Source organism: Mustela putorius, unplaced genomic scaffold (genome assembly GCF_011764305.1).
Source record: "Mustela putorius furo isolate JIRA1106 unplaced genomic scaffold, ASM1176430v1.1 tig00000095_pilon_pilon_pilon, whole genome shotgun sequence".
In the NCBI taxonomy this organism is placed as follows: Eukaryota; Metazoa; Chordata; class Mammalia; order Carnivora; family Mustelidae; genus Mustela; species Mustela putorius.
The window spans coordinates 14,981,874-15,005,186 of NW_025421280.1; the positions used below are offsets into that span (position 1 = coordinate 14,981,874).

The 23,313-nt window shown below is 36.9% G+C and overlaps 1 protein-coding gene across 38 annotated transcripts in view; it reads right to left on the reverse strand.

The window, feature by feature from the left end:
• Window positions 1-238: 238 nt before the first annotated feature.
• The window catches only part of LOC101680902 (sarcolemma associated protein), a 142,133-nt gene continuing 119,058 nt past the window's right edge, over window positions 239-23,313 (reverse strand). For 20 of the 38 annotated variants that reach the window (XM_013053326.2, XM_013053315.2, XM_045078519.1 and 17 more), the window contains 7 exons: window positions 16,391-16,513; window positions 15,276-15,350; window positions 13,196-13,516; window positions 12,627-12,744; window positions 9,574-9,745; window positions 5,554-5,688; window positions 239-2,123 (listed from right to left, as the gene is read on the reverse strand). In XM_013053326.2, the coding sequence (XP_012908780.1) occupies window positions 2,031-2,123; window positions 5,554-5,688; window positions 9,574-9,745; window positions 12,627-12,744; window positions 13,196-13,516; window positions 15,276-15,350; window positions 16,391-16,513 (1,037 nt within the window). In that variant the 3' untranslated portion in view covers window positions 239-2,030. Of the gene's footprint in view, window positions 2,124-3,496; window positions 3,587-5,553; window positions 5,689-9,573; window positions 9,746-12,626; window positions 12,745-13,195; window positions 13,517-15,275; window positions 15,351-16,390; window positions 16,514-23,313 lie in introns of all 38 variants that reach the window. The other 18 variants (XM_045078541.1, XM_045078517.1, XM_045078483.1 and 15 more) reach the window with 3 other exon arrangements.

Consider the following 23,313-nt stretch of genomic DNA (forward strand, 5'->3'; position numbering starts at 1 on the left):
ACTTGTCTGGCAAGTGAGTCACGTTTTAACAATAACCATCGTAAAAGGGGGAAAAATTAGAGCAGTAAGTTGAATAAAAGGCTAATAAAACTCAAAGGAAACAGCTCAGTGTTTTCTTTTAAACCCTGAAGAACACCAAATATATATTATGTTGCATTAAGAGTCATTTCAAGAAAAGATTATTAACAATCTAATAGTAAACACTAAGAATTTCAATGATATCCAACTCAAAAATGCATAGGGAGAGTAAAGTTATTTTATTAAATCATGCACATCACGTGTGTTAGTGCAAATAGTTTAATCTGTACTCCAGAAATTCTATTGTACTTTATATCTTTACAAAATAGATTTAAAACAATTATTTACTTTAAAAAATGTAATTCTGAAGTTAAGCATTTCAGAACAATATTTGCAATAACCTATATACAAGAGGTACTGGGTACCACTGGCATATTAGCATTCTGTGGTGGAGTGGCTTCCTGCAACAGAAAATGATGAAATGAACTATATGACAGCATTTTCTACAAGTCGTTTGTGACTAATTCCTCCATAAATCTACTGATCCTCCCAACAGCAAATCCCAAATAGCTTAAAATATAACCTTTAAAGTATAAACAACGACTGCCAAACATCACAAGGCAAATTATATCCTAAACTTCTATTTCAACATTTGGCTAGGCCTGTGGATTGCCACAGAACAATCAAGCCAATTCACTGACATCCCTCCCAGTCTTCATTGACTGAAAAATTTAACTATGTGATACTTTAGGATATTCTATGACCTAAATAAATTTTATTGACATAACTGTGGTGCCGCACAAAACCATAGCTAAACTTTCACTTCTGTGTTTTAAATTTATAACATCAAGCAGTGTTTAGGTGCCTCACTGTGCATGGAACACTATTAATCTTGGGAATAATGCTTCTCATAAACAGAAAGTCCCAATTAACAACAGTAAAAAGAAAATAACCATTTGCATACCCGACCAGGAAATCTGTTGGTAGGTAACAACAGCTCACCTTGAACATGAATTAGCTTTGAAATATCATAACCAAATTAAGTCAGTAAAAGCTTATCTAAAGAGATATTAATTCTTTCTTCAATTAAACATGCTTGGAGGAAGAGATGATAGAAAAAAAAAATCATGCTTCCTAAAATGCTGTATATGAGAAAGTAACTTGGCTTTTAAAGAAAATATCTCTTTAAATACATGAGGTTTAATAAATTACATTCCAATTGACTCAACAGTTTGGTTTACTGCACTGAAATTGTAGGATTGTTTTTGCTCCCAGAAATACTTCAGTTTGCTCAAGAAAATACACACTCTCATGGAAAGTTTTTCAAAGTTGATGTCCTCCACATTGTCAAGTCACATTAAGGCTGAACAAGCGTGCACATATTCCCCAAATTATCACTAGAACAGAATATTTTCCAAGTGTATTTCTCTTTAAAAAAAGAAAGAAAGAAAGAAAATCCACACAAATAGTTGTCTCTAAGTCTTGTTCCCAATAGCTCAGTGGTTTTATAACAAGTAAAAATGGCGTAAATATGTAAAAAATATATATATATGTGTATATATTTCAAACTGATAGGCACTGAGCACACAGGGCCTCTCTTCCCATGTATGTACTGGTTGTTTGGTTTGGGTAGTTATCGAATCAGAAAAATGAATTATCTGGCCATTAGAATTCAGAGTAAAATACCCATAAATTTAATGTTATAAATAATTTGGTGTACCAAGAAGCCTACTTTAGGCCACCATAATATTCAGAATCTCAACATACTAATTTAAAAATTACATGAAAAATTGCAAGCAAATTATTGCTTACAGTAGAATAAAGTCACAATTTTATATCCTCTTTATAGATAGATACATTTTATATAATTTAAAGCAATGACCCTACAGCTGTATTCTTGCACTTCTGCTGTCTTAAGAGGTAAAAAGGAAGAAAATGGTTCTGTTTGTCCCCAGCATGAGTGTGATGCCAGCTTCTAAAGGGAGGACGGTGTACGGACTCAAGAAACGCTCTCATGGAGACGCTCTGGCAAGACCTGGCACGTACAGCACAATGGCTGTCACCGCAACCAGGGCAGCCAACATGGGCATCCAGGGCCAGGGTTTCTGTGTGGAAAGAAACCAAGAGTCAATATCGCATTCTTCCCTCTCTTTTCATACCTATTAACCCCTTGGTTCCAGAGAATCCTGAATACTTAACAGAATATTAGAAAAACCTTATCTTTGCAGGAGAATACATTTTAAAAAGCAAAGGAAAAAGGGTGAGGGAGTACAGGTGTGAGGAGAGCTGTGACAGCAGGAATGCTTTTAGAGGACGGTTGTGTGCAAGTCTGATACAGCTCAGGAAAGTCTTAGGCAGTTTTCAATTTCGTTACAGTTGAAACCTAATAGTGACTTCTAAGAAAACCTGTGGGCTCAGCCTGCTTTACTTATTCCAGTATCCATATATTACAACTAACGGATATACACGGATGCCTGGAATACATGTCTGCCTAAATGTTTATTTCTTGATAAAAACCAGATTTGTATGTTGGGGTAGTTTTATACAAGCAGCTAGTGGGTAAGGTGGCAGAAAGAAAATGGTCTAAGCTTTGATTCTCTAATGTGAGACCACAGAAGACAAGCTCAGATGGGGTTCAAGAAAAGGAAGTACTAATAGGACCCTGCCTCTTTGACACTTTTGGTAAAGACCATGTCCAATGTAGTAATGTCATGGATTATCTCGTATGTTCTACTAACACACATGCTTGTTGCAGGTAAGCATGGGTGGGCGACTCCCTATTAACTTTCAGAGGGCCTTATGAAACTAACGTGCTCTGGCAGACAGCTTTTACTTTCACTAGCGTACTGAGAGTCTTAATGACAAAGCTGGCTTTTAAAGAAATATTCTGATTTGCAGATCAAGGCTCAGAGAGATATGGGATAGGTTTAGACTCTCATAAGTATGTACACATTGGGGTTGAGATTGCAAGCCAATGGCTCATTATGCTAATCTTATCCTTTTTCATCTTCATAGCCACAGTGTAAATACAGGTAAAGAGTTGAAAGGAAGAAACTCTACACTATGGAATAGAAGAGGGAGAGGAGGAAAGCTGGCTGAAAATTTCAAAGAGGCAAACGCTTCATTTCTCATTCAAATCTGATTAAACACTTAATTGGGGGGGGGTACCAATATTGCAGCAATTCTTAGTTTACTCCAGTTTGCTAGAGACAAAGGCTCAGTTAAAGGCAGCACATTAACAACTGGTTAGGTTGGAATTAATTCATGGTTAGCAGTACTACAAAGGAAACAAGACAAAATGTTATGTGATTAGTTGATTGTTCAAATCATTCGTATGACACAATACATGGCATACTAAATGAAGGGTTTGCTTCAGGTAACGAAATACCTGTGTGGTTTTGCCATGCACTATATTACAAATATGGCACAAACAGGTGACGGGGACAAACAGACAAGGACTCAACAGTAGTGCTTGTACCTTTCTCTACCACAATGGACCGAAACACCAAAACAGGAAAGCCAGGAATAGGCCGATGAATACGGCTGGGACGGGTTGTAATATGGAAGGCTAAAGAAGGGAAGGGATATTAAAATCATTTTATGCTATAAAAAAAATCAGATAAGATGATTTAGACCCATGGTAGGAAGGAGGGTAGGAAGACTGAAGTAATAGAAGTAAAAGCACTCAGGTTTTGTACTGATTCAAACATTTTAAAGACATCTAATACAATCTAGAATGACGGGACTGTGGTACTAACTACCAGTTTAAAAGGGACAGCTGGAGGCAGTGGACAATGTGGGTGCCCCTAATCCCTAATGAAATGTAGCACTTCAAGACAGAGCAATGGCAACACTTCACCAACTAATGCTCTGCTTGACCTTACATTACTTTTGTTCCACAGCTGGAATCCATTATTTGATAATGTAGTCTCTTAGAAATGGCTAAAGTTTATTTTATCCCTCCATTGAAACCTTTTTTTAAACCAAAATTGTCTTCTTCGAGATGGTGCTGCTTTTAAGTTTAAAAATAAAACGCCTTGTGATACATGCTTCCTAAACCAAGCAAGAGATCTGACACAATGTGTGATAAACACTGGATATATAAAGACAGCCAGCTGAGTCTCAGGGTTTTCAGTTATGTTATCAGAATATAATACATTTTTAAAATTGGAAAGAGTTACTACAGTGAGTTTTATTTCAGAGAAAAATTTAGTACCTTAAGTCTAATACCACAGAAAAAGGAAATTCACCTTTAAGGTAAATTCTTGGTACAGCTATAAATAATAATAGCCAGGTTACTTTTGAAAGCCTCTAAATAGTACAGAGGCATCCATTCTGATTATGCTAGATGTCTTCATAGGTTAATTTAGTAGAAGGCGGACTGAAATTCCACACTCAGAAAGATATGAATTAACACAAAAGAGAGAAGTAACCAAACCATTATAATCTGATTTCAGAAGAGTTCTGTAATCTACGTTTCCAAAATAAACACAATTTTGCTTATAGCACTAAGCCTCCATACCTAATTTATCAACTTCTGAAGGGCTTCTACCTAAACAACAAGACTTCTTTTTCTAAAAAGCTAAGACTTTCTTTAGTGAAGGACAGCTGGACACAACTCATGAGCATTCTGTGTGCAACTGTGTAACTGGATGGCCATGCAACGTCACTCTTTCATACTCGTGCGGCAAAGTTAAGCAGAGTGCTTTCCTCTGTAGGAAGGGTGTGGCTTACGCCACTGCAGTGTCCAAGCCATGACAGGAATTTGAAATAAGTCAGAGCGCAACCAACTACACTGAACAGCCATCAGTTAGGGCCCACAAAGGCAATGATCACCAAAACGTAGAACACAACACTTATTTAGTATATGTAACATCTTTTTAAAGACCATCTGCCTTTCTAGTAAATGAAAAACAAACTAACAGTAAGCTCAATTTATATGAAAATGTTCCAATTTCACACACATACACACACACACACACACACACAGCCCTACAGAAACTCAATAAATATTCCCTAATATTTATAGGAGGTTAAAAAGACACTAAGCTTTTTAGGAATATGCTTTAGTGATAACATTATTGGTATAAAATGAAAACTGTAATTAAGTTTCCATTTTTTGATATAGCCAAATGCTAAGGAGTCAGTATGTACTACTCTTTCTTAGGTGGGTCCCTGGTGGTACAGTGCTTCATCTCTCAGCAGGAGAAATTAAGTGCCAGACGATGGCTTGGTGACAGAACTTCAGATTCATCTGGGAAAATCTGACAGTTCTTAGGTAAATTATTTTCTTGTAAAAAAGGCTCTTCCTCCAGGCAGTCCTCAGGCTCTTCTAAGGATACTGGTTAAAGGGGCAAATTCTTACTCAAAAATTTGACAGCACAAAGATTCCATCATGGAATTTCATAATGAAAAGTTTAGTTAATGTACTACAAGCCTTAATTTCTCAAATCAGTAATAAAGTCCTCTGAAAAATCCATTTCAGGGCTCTCACCTGCCTCTCAGTCAAAGCTAAGCCAGTTTGCAAAGACTTACATTATTTCCTTTCTCTCGGAGCAGCTTCAGGTTGTCTTTACATTGTTTGAGCTCATCTGTGATTGATTGTTTTTCCTGCTCAGTCATTTCAAACTTCAACTTCAGTTCTGAGAGTACAGTCTGTGTCTTTTCATACTAAAGGCAAAGAAAAAAGAGTGTGCAGACTCAACTTAAAATGGGTATGAAGTTATGGTTCTAGTCAGGCTTAATACCAGACCTTATTTAGCCACCTGCAACATCAAAGTCAAGCCTTTTTGTTTTCAGGAGGTTAAGAATCATTTGCACTAATAATAGGAAGTCTTTAATGTTAACTTTATTCTACGTAAGAACTTTATGGCCCTGGAGTTAAAAAAATAAATAAATAAAGAGAAATCACCACTGTGCCATCTGTTTCTAATCTAAAGGGTCACTCTTTTTCCATTGAGTGAGTTAGAGGAGAAAAGTAAAATAATTTTCAAACTGACCCAAAGAAAAGCAAGTATAGAAAAAAACTCCGTAGGTTAATTAAATGGCAAAGTTAGGAAGTCTGAGTTTATATCCTGGTAACCAATGTCAGCCAAGCTATTTTAGTCCTAAGTGAGAAGTACTAACTCCCATTATGCTTTCCTTCACCCAGGCATCACTGGGTAGTAAAGTGTTCTGGATAAATGAACTTCTAGGCAAATGATGTAAAGAAATACATATATATATACATACATGGTACTAACCACTATGCTTGGGACATTTCTATTTTTTGACCTAGAACTTGTAAGCATTAGTAAATAATTTTTACGAATCTATTCCTTACAAATATTTTTCTAGAGTGAAACATGCCACTTCCTACTCTGACAAACTGTTCATTGAATATAATTTGATGTTCAGACAATATGTTCAGACAGATAAGCTCTCCTCTGAATGCAGGTGACATCAAAGCTGGACAGTATGGCTTGTTTCTATTTAAGTGCCAAGGAGGCAGGAATTCTGACTGGTTCTACTTCTAGATATTGCATTCTATGTGCAAGCTTCCGGTCAAAGAGCAAAACTGTTTTGCTCCTGGCTATGCCTCTGTCTCAGCCTCCGCTGCCCCACTCTGCCATCTCTGAAGGTTTTAGAAGGAAGAAAGACAGACAAGGGCCGAGTATAATAAAAATGCACCATGGGACCAGCATACCACAGAGGTTTCTCTTCTTTCAGCCTATCTCCTAGAAATTTCTCAAGTGAGGACACCTTTACGTGGTGCTTCTGATAATGAAAATACTCTGGAGTGATTAATTAGGAGCTCATCATTATGCACTCCAAAGAGAAATATTAAGGAGGATGCAAATGTATAAAAACATTAATCAGAAGAGGTGGAGGCAGAGGGATTAGCGTCAACAGAGAGATCACTAGTAAGTGGGAACAAAGACACAGGTACTGAGTGGGAGGTAAAATGTGAAGGAACTCCCTGTTACCTAACAGTGTGCCCAGAACAAGTCCGGGTTCTATGCCAAACAATGAACTACAGAGTAAGATTCATGGACTTTATGACAGTTTTTTTTGTGGGGTCTATGGACTTCCTTCCAGAAGGCAGAAGGTTGCCAGCAGGCTGCCAAAGCAAATTCAGTATACCTAGACTAGTCTCTTAGAACATAATCAGTTCTCAATGATCTGATTCTTAACAATGACTAATAAAGGATAAGTGAAAACTGCTTTGCTGACCTAAATTCTCCCTTACTTTCCTTTCCCGCTATTCTTACATCCAGCCTGCCCTTTATACCAAAGCACTTAATCATTTCTCCACTCCAGGGACTATGAAGCAGAGTGACAGGAAGGCAGCTCAGTCAGGAAGAGCCTGCTGTTTACCTTCAGCATGTGAGCAGGGTGGGAAGGGCTCTGGCCCCAGAGCTGGGTGGTGAAGCCAGACAACTTTCCTGAGTTGGTCTTTGCACCATGGACTTGTGTACTCAACGTTTTATGAGTTCATAAAGTACAGATATACCTACTAAAGTATAAAGAATCTTTTCTTAAGTCAGATATAAAGATGACATATCATTATTTTTCTCCTAATACTTGAGGACTAAAATTTACTTTCTCATGTACTTTTTGGGTTAAATGTTCAAATACAAGTTGCCATACATATGAAATTTAATTGTTGGAACAAAAGGTCACCTTCTGCAGCCTTAATTTCCAACCTGGCTTGGATAGCATTTTTGCTCCATCTTGCTTTCTAACTCGAAGGTGAGATAGGAGCTCAGTTCTGATTAAGAGGAAAATACCACAAAATATTACCAACACCTTTGGTTCTTCTTCACAAAAATAAGCATATCTGGCTTGCTTAGCTCGTAATATTTTAGCCTGTTACAGTGCTGAAGATACATGATACTGTGCACATTAAGCATGATTCTATGAGAGAAAGGAGAACAAAGGGGAAATGTTGAAAGAGAATGTATGTGCATTAATAAAAGGTAGTAATTCATTTGCAGTGGATTACACAGATACAAGAACATTTTAGTTACAGACTAGTATCCAGTAGTTGACATCAGGACAAACAGAAAGAGAAGCAATTTTACATTACAAAGGAGTGTGATGACTACACATCATTTCACAATGGAAAACACTGAACAAGAAAATAGAGAAGAAACATATTGACAAGTTCACACATGTTTTTAAATGTGCTGCATTTAATGCAATCCAAATCAACAATTTAGATGCTGTGACAACATGCCACTGCCATTTGTGGAAGCAGTTAAAGCATTTCTCACTGATTGCTCAGTGACCAAAAACAGGCAAACAAATAATGCAACAAAACGGCCAGTGCATTCAGAGTAACATACAACAGAATCATCTTCCAGCCACAGCATTCTTCCCAGATTTTGAAAGAATTATGGCATATGGACTGGAAGGACACAAAGTGCTTACAGTATCAAATACTAGGATATTTGGCACAAAATGTGTGTTCCAACTAAATAAAATGAGATTGCTCCCAGAACACATATCCTTAGCAAGAAGATAAAAACGAACATATTACAAAATCAATATGGCCACACATAAATAAAAAATGTTACAGGCTTTTTTTTCTTTAAGAACAAACATGAAGACAGAAGAACAATAATCATGTCCACGTTCAGGATACTACAAGGAAAGGGAAGTGCAAAGAAAAACTGCATTGACTGAACAGATCTCCGAAAAACAATTTTGAGGAAATTTGTTATTAAAGACAAAGAGTTGTCTTCAACTTCCTTCTACGTATAATGAATCCTTCATTTAAAAGAATCTTCTGGTCGGGGATGGGCCCCGACCAGAAGGTCAAGATGCATCAGCCTTCCCTGTCCCTGAGCTGGCCAGGACTCAATGCAGGAAGGATAAGGTGGCAGGACTGAACACAGCTCTCCTTGCCCCGTTGTTCACTTTGTTTTCCTCAGAAAGAAGCTGGGTGGGGTTTCCAGTCCAAAACCAGCCCTCACCATTTTTAACGTGATTTTTTTTGAAAGCCACCCAAGTCAAGGTTTTAAGCAAAATGACATGAAAAGTGAGCATGCATATTTGTGAAGAAGGGTAGAAGAAGGGGGATAAAGGGGTGGGAGTGCAGGAGAAGAAAGTAAAAGGTCACAGAACACATGTCTGGCTGGCTGGCTATGAAGTGAATTTTGCTTAACTTTCAGGCCAGTGTTACTGAGGGCTTTAGACAGCATTACGGTGTGGCCCCAGTTTGTTTCCAAAAGTATTCTAAGTTAAATACGATACTGTCTTTGAAAGATAAACAATGGATTGAGTAATCTGGTATACAAAGGGCTTCTCATATAGGTCGACTAACTGGTAGAGAAAAAGTTTTAATGTAATTTTATATATTTATATTTTTGAGACCAAACCCTACTGATGAATTCTCTATATATGAACCATGATACACAGCTAGAAATCACCAAGCAGAGACGCTCCAAGTATCAACTTTGTGACAGGTAATGTGACTTCTGCTTCCCTTTATTTCTAACTGGCATGAATATCTGATTTGGTTTTGGCTTTAAGTCCAACCATAATTGGGCTCATAATGTCTTTTCGCTTTACCTCTTTCTGTACATCCTTTGCTTGGTTTTCAGCCTTACTGAGAAGCGTTTTTAAATCAGCTGAATCCCGAAGATGCTGTTCTTTCAAGGATCCCACTTGATTCTCAAGCTGCTTCCTAGTCATTTGAAGGATGCTGAGATCACTGGTAAGCTCTAAACTCTGCTTCTGAGAACTGTAACATAAATATCGACAGTTATTCAATTCACAAAGAAACTAGACATAGCAGGAAGTCCAATTTCTTATACATTTCATTAGGAGGGATGGGAAAATATATAAAAGAGAATAAGATATGTTCAATAAATAAAAAATGTTAAAATACTTTAAAAATTGCATGTTTAAAAACTGTGTTCTATTTTCAGATTGAAATAATGCCCAGAAGCTGAAATCTTAAAAGTGGAAGTAGGAGGTGGATGACTGTGTATTTTGTTATGTCACATATTAATTGTTTCATAAAAAGAGTCAGAGTGGGTCTTTCCCAGGAAATCAGCACATGTTTCAACTATTTTCTTATTTAAGTTTAAGTACTTGACAGACAGGATGGGGGACAAAAACTTAAAGCTTAGGAGCCACTGTCAATTCAAGTAAAGATAAACTTACTTTAATGAAAAGACACACCAAACTGGGGGAAAAGCATGAAACAAAGATCCAGGAGACGGGGTTCTAGACCCCAGCACTGCTACTGTTCAGTTGTGGGACACTGAGCAAGTCACTAACCGGTGCAGTTTCCTTCTCTGAGGAACCTTTTCCTGAGCTCTAAGAGCTGTGTCAGGCACCTCATTACACACACAAATAACACAAGGAGAGTCTCAGTGCCCTCCGCTGTCAAGTAAGAAGATTGAACTCAATAATTTCTGAGGCTGTTCTCTGGCTTAAATTCTACAATTACTTTTATATTTGATGTAAATAATCCAATTTACACACTAGGAAAACAGCTTGATAGGCAGGAATAAAAATCTGTGTTCAATCCCCTCTACATCACAAACAACAAAAAACAAAGACCTACATAGTGTAGCTGTTTGAAAGAATGTGGCTCCCATCTACAATAGGAATAGCTAAAGGAGAATAAAATTTTCAAGATGACAGTTTTATGCTTCTCAGAATGGATCATAAGACTCAGACTCAATAATATTAATGAAGGAACTATGGAGTATAAATCCCATTCTGATTGTATGCCAGGCAGATTCTTAAGGGGTATGATGTCAGCCCAATATAGCTAGGAACTACATGGCATAGAAGACTCTGTGAAGAAAGACTAACTTCTAAATACTACTGAAGTACTGAGGAGGCTTGCCAAATAAAGTCAGAGTGCCACTAAACCAGAAAAGTTTAGGGAACAGAATTTGTCTTAAATAGTTGATGTGAGTTTAGACAGATAACTGCAACTAATGATATATATTCCACCTTTCTGGGACCTAATTTTTTAAACTGCATACTTCTAACTCATAAGGAGTTTGCTGCTTTTCAACACTTCAACAAATCTGAAATAATTAAAAAAACAGCATTTAACAACCTGCCAGATTCCAATTAATTACATCACAAAAAAGAAGGATTAGCTTAAATCTTTAAAATATCAATAATCCCAAGGTGGAAACAATTTAGGATAATCAGTATTAGTAATCAAAGATTACTATTTCTCACTTAATAGAATATCGAACTAATGGATTCCCTAAGATTCCAAATATGAAGTATTTGAATGTCTGCATCATCTCACACTCATTTTAAACCAATCTACCCAAATGTGCTGTCAACACAGATGATCAGTTGGTACATACATATACACTCACATGTGAATACAGTTCTGTTTGGGCCTTTATTTCGTCCTACTCAGATTTTGGAATTCTTTTTATAAAATTATATGTTATAAACATGTTTACATTTTGTTACTAATTACCTCTAAACATTTAAAAAGTAATACACATAAATGTATGAAAAGACTAAAAAAACAGGACACAACAGATATTGTTAATAAATGGTACTCTAAGAAGGCATTTTAGAGAATAAATCTGCACATCTTGTTCCTTCTAGTTTTTGATTTTTAAAAATGTATAATTTACTACAATTGCTACTGTTTATAAGGAGATAATGAGGCTAACTGTTTTCTGATGTACCTACTCCTTTCTTTGTTTTCTCCTAAAGCTTGTTTTTATGGGGAACTGACATTGACCTTGATCACTGAGTTTCTGCTAACCCTGATGCTCTTTAGAAGTATAAACACAGGCTCACAAGAGAGTAAAGACTCCCATATCTGATATACTGTGGGGAGGAAGATGGATTAATTAGGAGTAGCTTCAAAAATAAACACATACTACTTTCATATTCTGAATTAGAACATAAATAGTATTCAAATAAAAATATGGAATGGATCAAATTTTTAAGAAAAAAAATCAATTTTAAACTATACAACAAATGGTGGGGAAATAGGACTCCATTAAATTTGCTGGCATAAATTTATTACATTCATTGGTTTGCTTGTAAGGTATTGGCTATTAGAAAGACATGACTGGTTTTGGAGAGTTCTTGATTTTATATACTTTATATATTACTACTCTTTAAATGATATTATTAATTTATATTAAACTCTTTTATGTGAAATTCAAAAGCTGAATTTCTATCTTTTCAATGGTATAAATTCTTTATTATAGGCATCTCCTGATTACCCTTACTAACAAAAGGAATCATTGGTGTGAAAGAAAAACAACTTATATTTGAAATTTTTATCATTTAGTTTATAGGACAAATTCAATCACTAAGTATAGATCTTTGCTGTTTACTTGTTTAGGGCTTTGGTGGGGAGAGGGGTGCTGTAGTCCCTGAATGTGTATTCTTGAGTGTGCCAAAAGGAAAGGACATGTAGGATGATGATGGAAGTCCAAAAAAGAAAAAACCAAAATCCTGCTGAAGTAGTCAGTTAGTGTGCTTAACCATCAAACGGCCAAAAGGAGTCTGGCTAAACATTTTCCTCCAAAAAGGTATTTAAGTATCAAGTTTAAATTTAATTTAGATGAAAATTTAAGATAAAAAAATATTTTGAAGCTAAAAGAGTTCTTGCATACTTGTGCAATTCTTTTTCTTGCCGCTGCAGTTCTGATGATAACAAAACATTTTCCTTTTTTAGAGAATGGCATTCGGTTTCCAATACATTCCATTCCTTTTTCAACTTCTCTAGTTCACCTAAAATAGTCCCAAAACATATTCATTAATAGAGGAACATAACTTCCATAATAATTCAAAGGGTAAGGGAAATATTTCAGAGAAAAACATACTTTCCCCCTCCCCCCAAAACAGGTAGATTTTGCATGGCTATTCTTTGGTTACTGCCTATTTTGTCTCTATACCTTAGGTAAGTTCCATCACTTTGAACTTCCTTAATGTTTTCTTCCCACTTCACTTTTATAAGACAAATAATTCAGTAGTATTAAAATAAAATATAAAATTATAAGAAATTCTAATTTATTGTAGAACTTGTGGACCTGAAGAATGTTTATGGACCCAATATAAAAACATTACTTTATGCAACCAAACTGTTACCAAAGAGAGAAACAGCTCAAATGGTTATTTTGTGCAAGTTATAAAGTTATCATTGTCAAGAATTAAGAGCTTTATGTAAAATATGCACACTCACTTTGTAGCCTTGTTGCTTCCTCTCTCTGCTGGTCCTCACACTGCTGACATCGAAGCTGAAAACTACTTTGCAGACTTGTGATTTCTTTCTCATATTCAGACGCTGCTTTCCGCCACCGCTCAAGCTCAGCTCGCACCTTCTTAAGCTCTTCTTGTAACGAGGCAATGTCAGTGTCCCGCTCAGAGGCAGCCTTTTCTGCTGCTTGATGAAGAAGCAAAATTTCATCTCGGGCACTAAGCAGTTCATCTCGAGTGCTTGTGATTTCACTGTCCTTCTCCTCCCGGAGATTCTCAATATTGATGTGTAACCTCTGTAGTTGGGCTAAAAAAGAATATTGATCCATCATTCTCTTTGTCTAAAGCAATTACAAATAAAGGAACTGCCCAAATGGGATTGTAGTTACTGCACAGCCCAGGCTGTCAGAGCTGTTTGCTGCTTTTGATTAAATAGTACAAGCAAGCCATGTTTAATGCAGAATATGTCAAAATATAGAAACACAAAGAGTAAAAAACCAAAGTGATCTTTTTACTTCTCCCACACAGAGAAAGTTGCTTCTAGCATTTGGTATTTATTCTTCTAGATTTTTTTTTTAACATTTTATTTATTTATTTGACAGAGAGAGATCACAAGTAGGCAGAGAGGCAGGCAGAGATTTTAGGCTGTTCAGTTTTTAATTACTATAAAAAATACTGCTTATAATGCAATCCTAGTTTTTTTCTTAGGGTGAATTCCTAGACATACAATTGCTTGGTCAGATGGTATGCATTAGTAAAACCTTTGATGTTCTTTATTCAATTTGCAGTTTAAATGTCAGATCCTTAAAAAAGCTTTCTCTGATGTCTTACTTAAAAATAGCCCTCTCAATCTCTAGCCCATTACTCCGCCTTTATTGGATACCACATTTAATATTTGCTTACGGTTTATCTTTTCCATTGACTGTGCATCTCATGCATACTCTATTCTCAACACTAGCAGAGCAAACAACCAAGAATTGCTGGTTGAATTAATGAATTGACAACATTAATGAATAATGCCTAATCAAGGAGGTATATATATATATATATTTTTTTTTTTAAGATTTTATTTATTTATCAGAGAGAGTGGGCGAGAGAGCAAGCACAGGCAGACAGAATGGCAGGCAGAGGCAGAGGGAGAAGCAGGCTCCCGGCCGAGCAAGGAGCCAGATGCGGGACTCGATCCCAGGACGCTGGGATCATGACCTGAGCCAAAGGCAGCTGCTCAACCAACTGAGCCACCCAGGCGTCCCAAGGAGGCATATTTTTTTAACAGATCTGATCCTGTGCCCTCAAGGACTGAACTTGAAACAATTTGTATGAAATCCTTGGTTCAGAAGAGAAAAATAGTCTTGGTTACTATAACGTAAGAAAAGTATTGACAGAAAAAGTTCCTTAGGTAAAAAAGAATAATTAAAATAATTAAGAGAATTTCAGGCTGAGAAAGGGGAAACCTGCTTCACAAAAAAAGCATTAAAAAATATGAGGACTTTTCAGTTTGCAGGAAGCACTGAGAGGTTAACAAGTTCGGAATCAGCGCGATTAACACTTGAGGATAAAGTCATAAAACAACATGCTGGCACTAGGGGGCACTCAATGATGCCCAGGTAAGAATGCTTTAAGACAAAAGGAAGCCCTATGTCACAGAATCTTTAGGGAAAATTGCCCATACACACTAGAGAATGCAAATATAGATTGAAATCAGATTTACATAAGCTAATGGATAAAGTTATTAAATTACAAGAGTTTAAAGAATTTTCTCTTCAAAAAGACATACAATCTACCCCAGAAATTCTAACTTGACCATAATTAAGCTTAAATTTCTAAAGAACTCAAATGTCTATGGGGGTGCCTGGGTGGCTCAGTTGGTTAAGTGTCTGACTCTTGATTTTGGCTCTGGTCATGAAATCAAGCAATGCATCGGGTTCCATGCTGGGCACAGAACCTGCTTAATGTTCCCTCTTGCTCTCTCTCCCTCTATCCCTCCCCCATTCCGGGGCTTGCTTGCACTCCCTTCCTCCCCAACCCCCCCTCTTAAAAATAAATAACCCTGGGGTGTTTCATACCTTGAAGAACCTGTATTTGTTTACTGGATTCTTCAACTTGATTTCGATAGGCTTTTCTTTCTTCTTCCAAAAGAGCTAAAAACAAAACAGAATATATCTAATTTTGTGAGTTAATGTCAGTATTAAGAATTGAGCAGCTGGAGATTTCTAAGAAATTCTCACCTAAAGCTTATTGAGGGAAACAAAAGCTAAGCAGTAAGTATTATCAGTATTAGCAGTTAGGTAATTTAAAGATTTTAGGAGCACAAAACAGTAGTAAGTAATAAATCTAGTCAATTGAGTAGCAGAGTTTTCTAGACCTTATATTACCAAGATTATCTGCTATTCTTTACATGAGGAGCATTCTTGATAGCTGCTAATCAGCATTTTGAGCTTAAATTTTAAAAATAGACTTAAAAGTCTCATGTTTAGGGCCACGTATACAGTGAGTACTAACAAACAAAAAGCTCCCAGTTCCTCCACGGAATGTGAATCTTCCTCCTGACCAGAATGGTCATCTTAGAGAACATGAGGACTCCATAGGCCATTCACTTTCTCCTTGCTCTAAGACTCTGTGTGGTACCAAGTGATGCAACTAGGTAGTTATTGTGAATGATAAGAAAATGTAAGCTCTAGGGAATAAATATCACCAGCTCCACTGGCCTATGATACTATGGATAAATAAACTATTGGAATAGAAGTGGTTGGGAAACTGTAAAATTCTATACCTTTACCTTGTCTGGTTGTTCCAACTTACTAAAGAATACACTCTAAAATCACAGGAAATATAAATTTCCCTTATCTTAAACTGAAGAGTAAGGTTAAGTATAACTAAAACTTAGAAATTCAAATATATTATGTTTTTTCTTTTTGTTGTACTTAATATGTAATTAACTGTGAAGATCTTTCATTGGTATGGGTCTTTCTTGGTCTTCACTCACATCAATGACGTGAAGGAAGTAGAGCAACTTTAGCTCTTTATTGCTTTGAAACATGTTCATAGAGGGTTAAGTCAATGTCCTAGGATCACATAGCTAATAAAGTTGTGGATCTGGAGCAAGTTACTCTGCCTCTGGACTCAGTCATATCACACTGTTTCCACATCCCCTAAAAAATCAATGTAATCTTGATCTCACCTTGAAGTTCAAAGCATTTTTGTTTACTTGCTCTAGCTAGTTCCTGGGCTTCAATCAATTCCTTGCGAAGATGCTGAATTTCTTGTTTTGTCTCAATTTCTGACTGTGCACCCTGTAAGTCATCTGACAAAAATGTTTATTTTAAAAGCAAGAGTTAGTACAATACTATAATCTCTACAACCAAATATTAGTCATCTCTTTCATGTTTAGACATGCATAGTTGACAGCACACCTGAGTTAAATAAAATTTAGAAGCAAATTATATTAAGCATTTTAGTCATTTTACCCTGGAGAAAGAACACAAGTACAGTTAAATATATATTAGTAATTCATGGCAATGGTATTATAAAATGGTATTATAAAATATATATTATATATACTAAATTATACATATCACTCATGTAGAGTTTATGTAAGCCTTGACATTCGGTAAAATGGGCATATGCCATTCTTCTTCATCAATTTTGAAATTGTTTGATAACAAGTCAGAAAAATTCCACTTGGAATCAACTGGAAATGGAAAAACAAAAACAAACTTTTCTTCAAGAAAAAGAAGAGAACAAAATTATTCTCTTTGTGAGAACAAAATAAAAACCAGGCTGAAATCTCCACCATGCTCACTTTGTCATCAGTATTTTCCCAACACTAAACACATAACAAATATTTGCTAAATTATTAAGTGATATAACCTAAATGGTTTTATCAAAATAAATTAGATCCAACATCATATCTCAAATATGTCCCTTCCCCTAATGTCTTTCTTTCCTCTCTTGTAACTCTCCCCATCTTTCACCATATTAAAATTTTCTACTATTGAACACTGCCTGGAAAAAATACATCATCATTAGGTAATATTCTTCTAGTGCATTCTATTTGATAATTACTTTGGTTTACAAGTAGCCCAGGCACAGCCCAGGCATAACAACTTTATTACAAAAGAGCTAAGAGGGGTTTCCGGATGGTTCAGTTGGTAGAGCATATAACTCTTGATCTTAGGGTTGTAAATTTAAGCCCCATGTTGGGTATAGAGGTTACTTAAAAATAAAATCTTTAGTTGTGCCACCTGAGTGGCACAACCGGTTAAGCACCCAACTCTTCATTTTGGCTCAGGTCGTGATCTTAGGGTTGTGAGACTGAGCCCTGCAGTGGGCTCCAGGCTCAGTGAGGAGTCTGCTTGAGATATTCTCCCTCTCCCTCTGCCCTTCTCCCCAGTCATGCTCATTCTTCCTCTCTCTCTCAAATAAAAAAATAAAATAAAATAAAATCTTAAAAAATATTTTTTTAAAAAGAGCTAACAATGAAATTTCACAGTATGATCACAGAAGGTTTTAGATGTTATACACACATATTTTCATACTCAGATTATGTCTTTTTCATGCAGGAAAAAGTAAATTTGACTCTGGTTTCATCTATTATAGTCAGCATATCAATTCTCCCTTCAAATAATCTCTTGGTAAGGGGGGAAGCATGTAAAAAGACAGACAAAAAATTAAACCAAAACATACATAAAGTCTTTCATTAGGTACTTCCTTCGTTGTATGTTTGTGCTTTTTTGACCTTGACACTTTTGACATTTGGGGCTGAATAATTCTTTGTTCTGTGGGCTGTCCTGTGGGTTGTAGCACGTTTACAAGTTTCCCTGGTTCCTATCCACTAGATGCTAACAACACTCCCTCTGAGTTGTAACAACCAAAATGTTTCCATATATTACCAAATGTCCCTTTGGAGGTGAAACTGCTCCATGTTGAGAACTACTTATTTCAGGCTAATAATTTGATAACCAAGAAAAAATATCAAATCTATATGTAGACTTCTTTTTCATATAAGCACTGGTTAGTAACTGTGAAACTGCTTTTTGTGTATTCTAAAAGGGATCAAAAAAATATACTGTGGATACAGACAGCCAGGTTTTTTACTGTTGGAAAACAGAATTAACAACATGGATATAGGGAAAACAGAATTAATCCTGCGGTGTAGGGTAGGATTAGAGTATGAACTCTAATAGATCTGAAACATATAAACATATGCAGATGCAGAAATAAATATAGGTATGCGAGACTGTATATAGATACACACATATGTATGGGCATTAAGTATATGCATACATTTATTCTTCACTGCCTACTGAGTGGGTCTAGAAGCAATAAGCACACCAAATATTCAGATCTTGGTTTCTAAACACTATACTCCACTAAAAAAGAACTAAAAAGAACTAGAGCTCTTTGGAGAAATTGTTGATTTCAGTACTAACTAGGATGGGAAAGTACAAAATGAATGTAGACATCTTTTGTGTCAGAAAGTAACTAAGGGCTCAAAGAATGCCGGTTCATGTTGAAAAGATACAAGGGGCTCCCACTGTCCAAATGTGGGAGAATGCGTCAGAATAAATAATGATAATAAAGGTTATAACCCACTGAACAACACATAAATGCATGAATTCACAATGATATAGAGAAAGGAAAGGAAGGAAAGAAAGAAGGAAGGGAATGAGGGAGGGAGCGGACAAGGAAACTCTTCCTTATGGAAATGCAGAAAGCCAACTAACAAATGTAGAAAGAATTATAGATTAGCACATCACTATTTGGCAACTATTATAACAATAACTGACTCAGGCAAGAATCCTTAGTAGATGCTAACACTAAGTAGATTAAAGTTGAGGAGGAACAGGGTGTTTATACAGAGTTAACATCACCAGTCACAAAACAATTCAATATCAGTTTCCTCCTAATATGACACCCAATATTATTACTGAGGGACATTTTACAAAGTAACTGTGCTCTTCAGAAATGTCAATATCTGATAAACAAAGAACTGAGAAACTGTCCCTGATTAAAGGAGACCAAAGACATGTGACAAGTGAATACACTGTATGACTCAAGATTTTCTCTTATGATGACATAATTTTTCTTTTATAAAAGACTTTATTGAGACAAGTGACAAGATGTGAATACACTCTATGGATGTGATAATGTAATACATCATTGTAACTTTACTAACCAGGAGAGTCGTATGGTGGCTGTGTAAAAGAAACAGAAAATATTCATTTAAGTATTTAGGAGTAAAGGCTATCAGGTCTGTAATTTACTCTCAATGGCTCGGGGAGAGGGAGGAAGGTGCATGGAGGAGGGAGAGGGAGATGGATAAATCAAATCCATAAAATGGTAACAGCAAATGGAATGAAAGGTTAACATTTAGAGAATCTGGATGAAGAGCATATGGGATTCTTTGTTCTATTCTTGCAACTTTTCTTTAAGTCTGAAATTGTATCAAAATAAAAACTTAAAAGAAAAATCTCTACATACATACACATATAAATAAAGGAAATACGGCAAAATACTAACAACTGTTGAATCTAGGTGGAGGGCATGTATGAGTGTTTTTGGTACTCTTCAACTTTTCTTGTGCTTCAAATTTTTCATAATTAAAAAAGGTTTTTGGAAATTACCAATCCCAATGTCACAATCTCAGAATAAGCCCCAATCATTTCTGTCTAAATTCTTGCCCTTAACCTAGCCTGCCCTTCTGCATTCTATCCTATATTGGAATACTAAAGCAAATCTCTTACTTAAATGAAGAAATGATTTAAATGAGCACTAGGTATTATATGCAACTGATGAATTATTGAATACTACACCTGAAACTAATGATGTACTATATATTGGATAATTGAATTAAAAAAAGAACCTGTCTTGGGACGCCTGGGTGGCTCAGTTGGTTGAGCGGCTGCCTTCGGCTCGGGTCATGATCCCAGCGTCCTGGGATCGAGTCCCACATCCGGCTCCTTGCTCTGCAGGGAGCCTGCTTCTCCCTCTGCCTCTGCCTGCCATTCTGTCTGCCTGTGCTCGCTCTCTCCCCCTCTCTCTCTCTGATAAATAAATAAAATCTTTGCAAATTAGTTCTTCGTACCATATAATAAAAAGGGTTAGCATTTTAATTAGAGCAAATAAGATGCCATATATCAAATAATGGGCACATACAAACTCTATATAGTGTTTGATCATAGAAGTGAAGACATTGACCAAATTCTTTACAAATTAAATTTAATATACAATTACTATTCAAACTGATCAAGTTTGAAAAGACCCTCTTTTCAGAACACCAAGTGCTAATTTCTTTTAAAATTTATTTATTTGAGATAGGGCGAAAGTGAGAGAGAGCACAGCAGGTGGAGCAGCAGCAGAGGGAGAAGCAGGCTCTCCACTGAGCAGGGAGCCAGATGCAGGGCTCAATCCCAGGACTCTGGGATTAGGACCTGAGTTGAAGGCAGATGCTTAACCGACTGAGCCACCCAGGCGCTCCCCAAGTGCTAATTTTTTATCCAAGACTGATTAGCAAATCTTTTTGTGCTAAGGTTAACCAAAGGCTTGTTGTATTTCATAATGTGGGAAAATGCATTAGTTTACTATGGCTTGGGTCTACTCTCATGGTACTCACTTTTGTCATGGGAAGGGACTCTGTATCAATCCACTTCACAATCTTGGGAAAAGTGTTGTGATAAGTATGGGTGGAAAGTGTTTAGATGAAGATAAGTGAAAGCCTTTCTGAGCCAAATCATTTTATTTAGATATGCAAGTCAAACAGAAATAAACGATTTTTAGGAACCATGATGAGGTGTTAAGATTAACAGAATCTCTTTTCTCCTTAACATAAATGATATATCCTCAGAACTGCCTGGTGTATACAGTCTGGGCCATGGGCCAGCTTTTCTCAGAATAAAGCTAAATTCTATAGAGATCCATGCCATACAAGAACCCACTAAAATGTGGGGTGCCTGGGTGGCTCAGTTAGTTAAGTGCCTGCCTTCGGCTCAGGTCATGATCCTGAAGTCCTGGGGTGGAGTCCAGCATTGGGCTCCCTGCTTGGCAGGGAGTCTGCTTCTCCCTCTGACCCTCCCCCTTCTCATGCTCTCTCTTTCTCTCTCTCTAATAAATAAAAAAAAAAAAAAAAAAAAAAAGAACCCACTAAATGAACCAGCCCTGGCACACAGAATACCTACAAGATACCTTTTTTTTTTTTTAAGATTTTATTTATTTATTTGATAGGCAGAGAGGCAGGCAGAGAGAGAGAGAGAGAGAGAGAGAGAGAGAGGAGGAAGCAGGCTCCCCGAGGAGCAGAGAGCCCGATGCGGTGCTCTATCCCAGGACTCTGGGATCAAGACCTGAGCCGAAGGCAGAGGCTTTAACCCACTGAGCCACCCAGGTACCTCCCTACAAGATATCCTAAATTGAATTTTGTGTCATTACTTCTTCAGAAAAGTGACTGGAGGTTTAACTTAAATTCTGACCTTTGCTCTAAACATGGTTGAGATACTCTGAACCATCTGGGAAAGGGCCAAATCAAAGTACTTCTTCCTGCTTTATTTTGCACGTGCATGTTTGTTGAAGGTTGATGTAGCCATCTGTTACCTCATCATCTAACAGAAGTGATCTGAGGGCATGTGATGTGATCAGCACTGGGTGTTATATGCAACTGATGAATTACTGAACTTTATTTTTTTATTTTATTTTTTTAAAGCTTTTATTTATTAATTTGACAGAGAGAAATCACAAGTAGAGGGAGAGGCAGCCAGAGAGAGAGAGAGATAGGGAAGCAGGCTCCCTGCTGAGCAGAGAGCCCGATGCGGGACTCAATCCCAGGACCCTGAGATCATGACCTGAGCCGAAGGCAGTGGCTTAACCCACTGAGCCACCCAGGCGCCCCAAATTACTGAACTTTACATTTGACATTGATGATGAACTATATGTTGGCTAACTGAATTTATTTATTTATTTATTTATTTATTTTAAAGTGATCTGTCTGAGGCAGCTGGCCTGGTGGGTGCACTCTCTTTCTACTATGACCACTCCTCCCTTTGGAAGGTCTGGTAGTTGCAGGCTTGGTTGATGAGAACAACTTTCACAGAAAAGGACCATTTTTCCATCATAGGTATGTGCAGTCATGTGAGATAGTCCTAGGTGGCACCCCAACTATGAATTTAACTTTGGCAGCAGGCTTTAACCATCGATTCTCACCCTTGTGCCATTCCTTCTGACCAGCCGGGTTCTTAACGATTTGTTCTTTTGTTGGCTCCTCTGCCTATCCCATTGTCCTTTTCTTTCTCCATAAATTGCCCCTGCTATCATGGTTACCCTTATGCACAGAATTCCCAAACATGTTACTGCCTTCTGTCTGACCAAGTCTTACCTTTCATCACATTTGTCCCACACAGTCTGTGCTCCATCACACTTGTGTTCTTGTATAATTCCTCCCTCACAGATGCTATTCTGACTTAAACATTATTCTTACTTGTAAATGTAAATAATATTTTAAAGAGCTGCGTGGCTCCCTTTCCCTTCTTGGCATACTCTCATTTATCTTGAACCACCTCATTTGGGAAGCCATCCTGACTACTGCCCTACTTCATCCCTGCCCTTAGCCAGGAAGTTAGCTGTGCTCTTCAAAGTTTCTACCACACCCATTAAAACACTTACTGCACTACCCACATATCTTTTTCCCCCAGAAGACTACAGCCTCCTCCTGTGTCTTATCTCTGTATCTCCTGGATCAATAAATGAAAATTACTTCATAGTCCTACTTTCTGTCTTGCACTTCCAACTGCATCTCTGGTCCCTAGGATGACAAATACAACCAGGACACCTTTGAATGTGAAAGGAAGCACTTTTAATAACTGTGCTGGGACAATGGACATAAATGGTTCCAGGCAAAACAGAACCTGGGTCAAGTCACCTTTCCTGTTCAAGAATGTGCCAAACTTAAACCATCACTTGTCCCACCAGGACACCCATTCTTCCAGAAATACTATTTTTTGTTAATAACACTACCATCCTTTTAGTAACTCCATGTCAAATGCTGGATTTGTATCAAACTTCTATTTATCTCTCATATTCAGTTCCTTAGGCCTACAGATTTGAGAAAAGCAAACC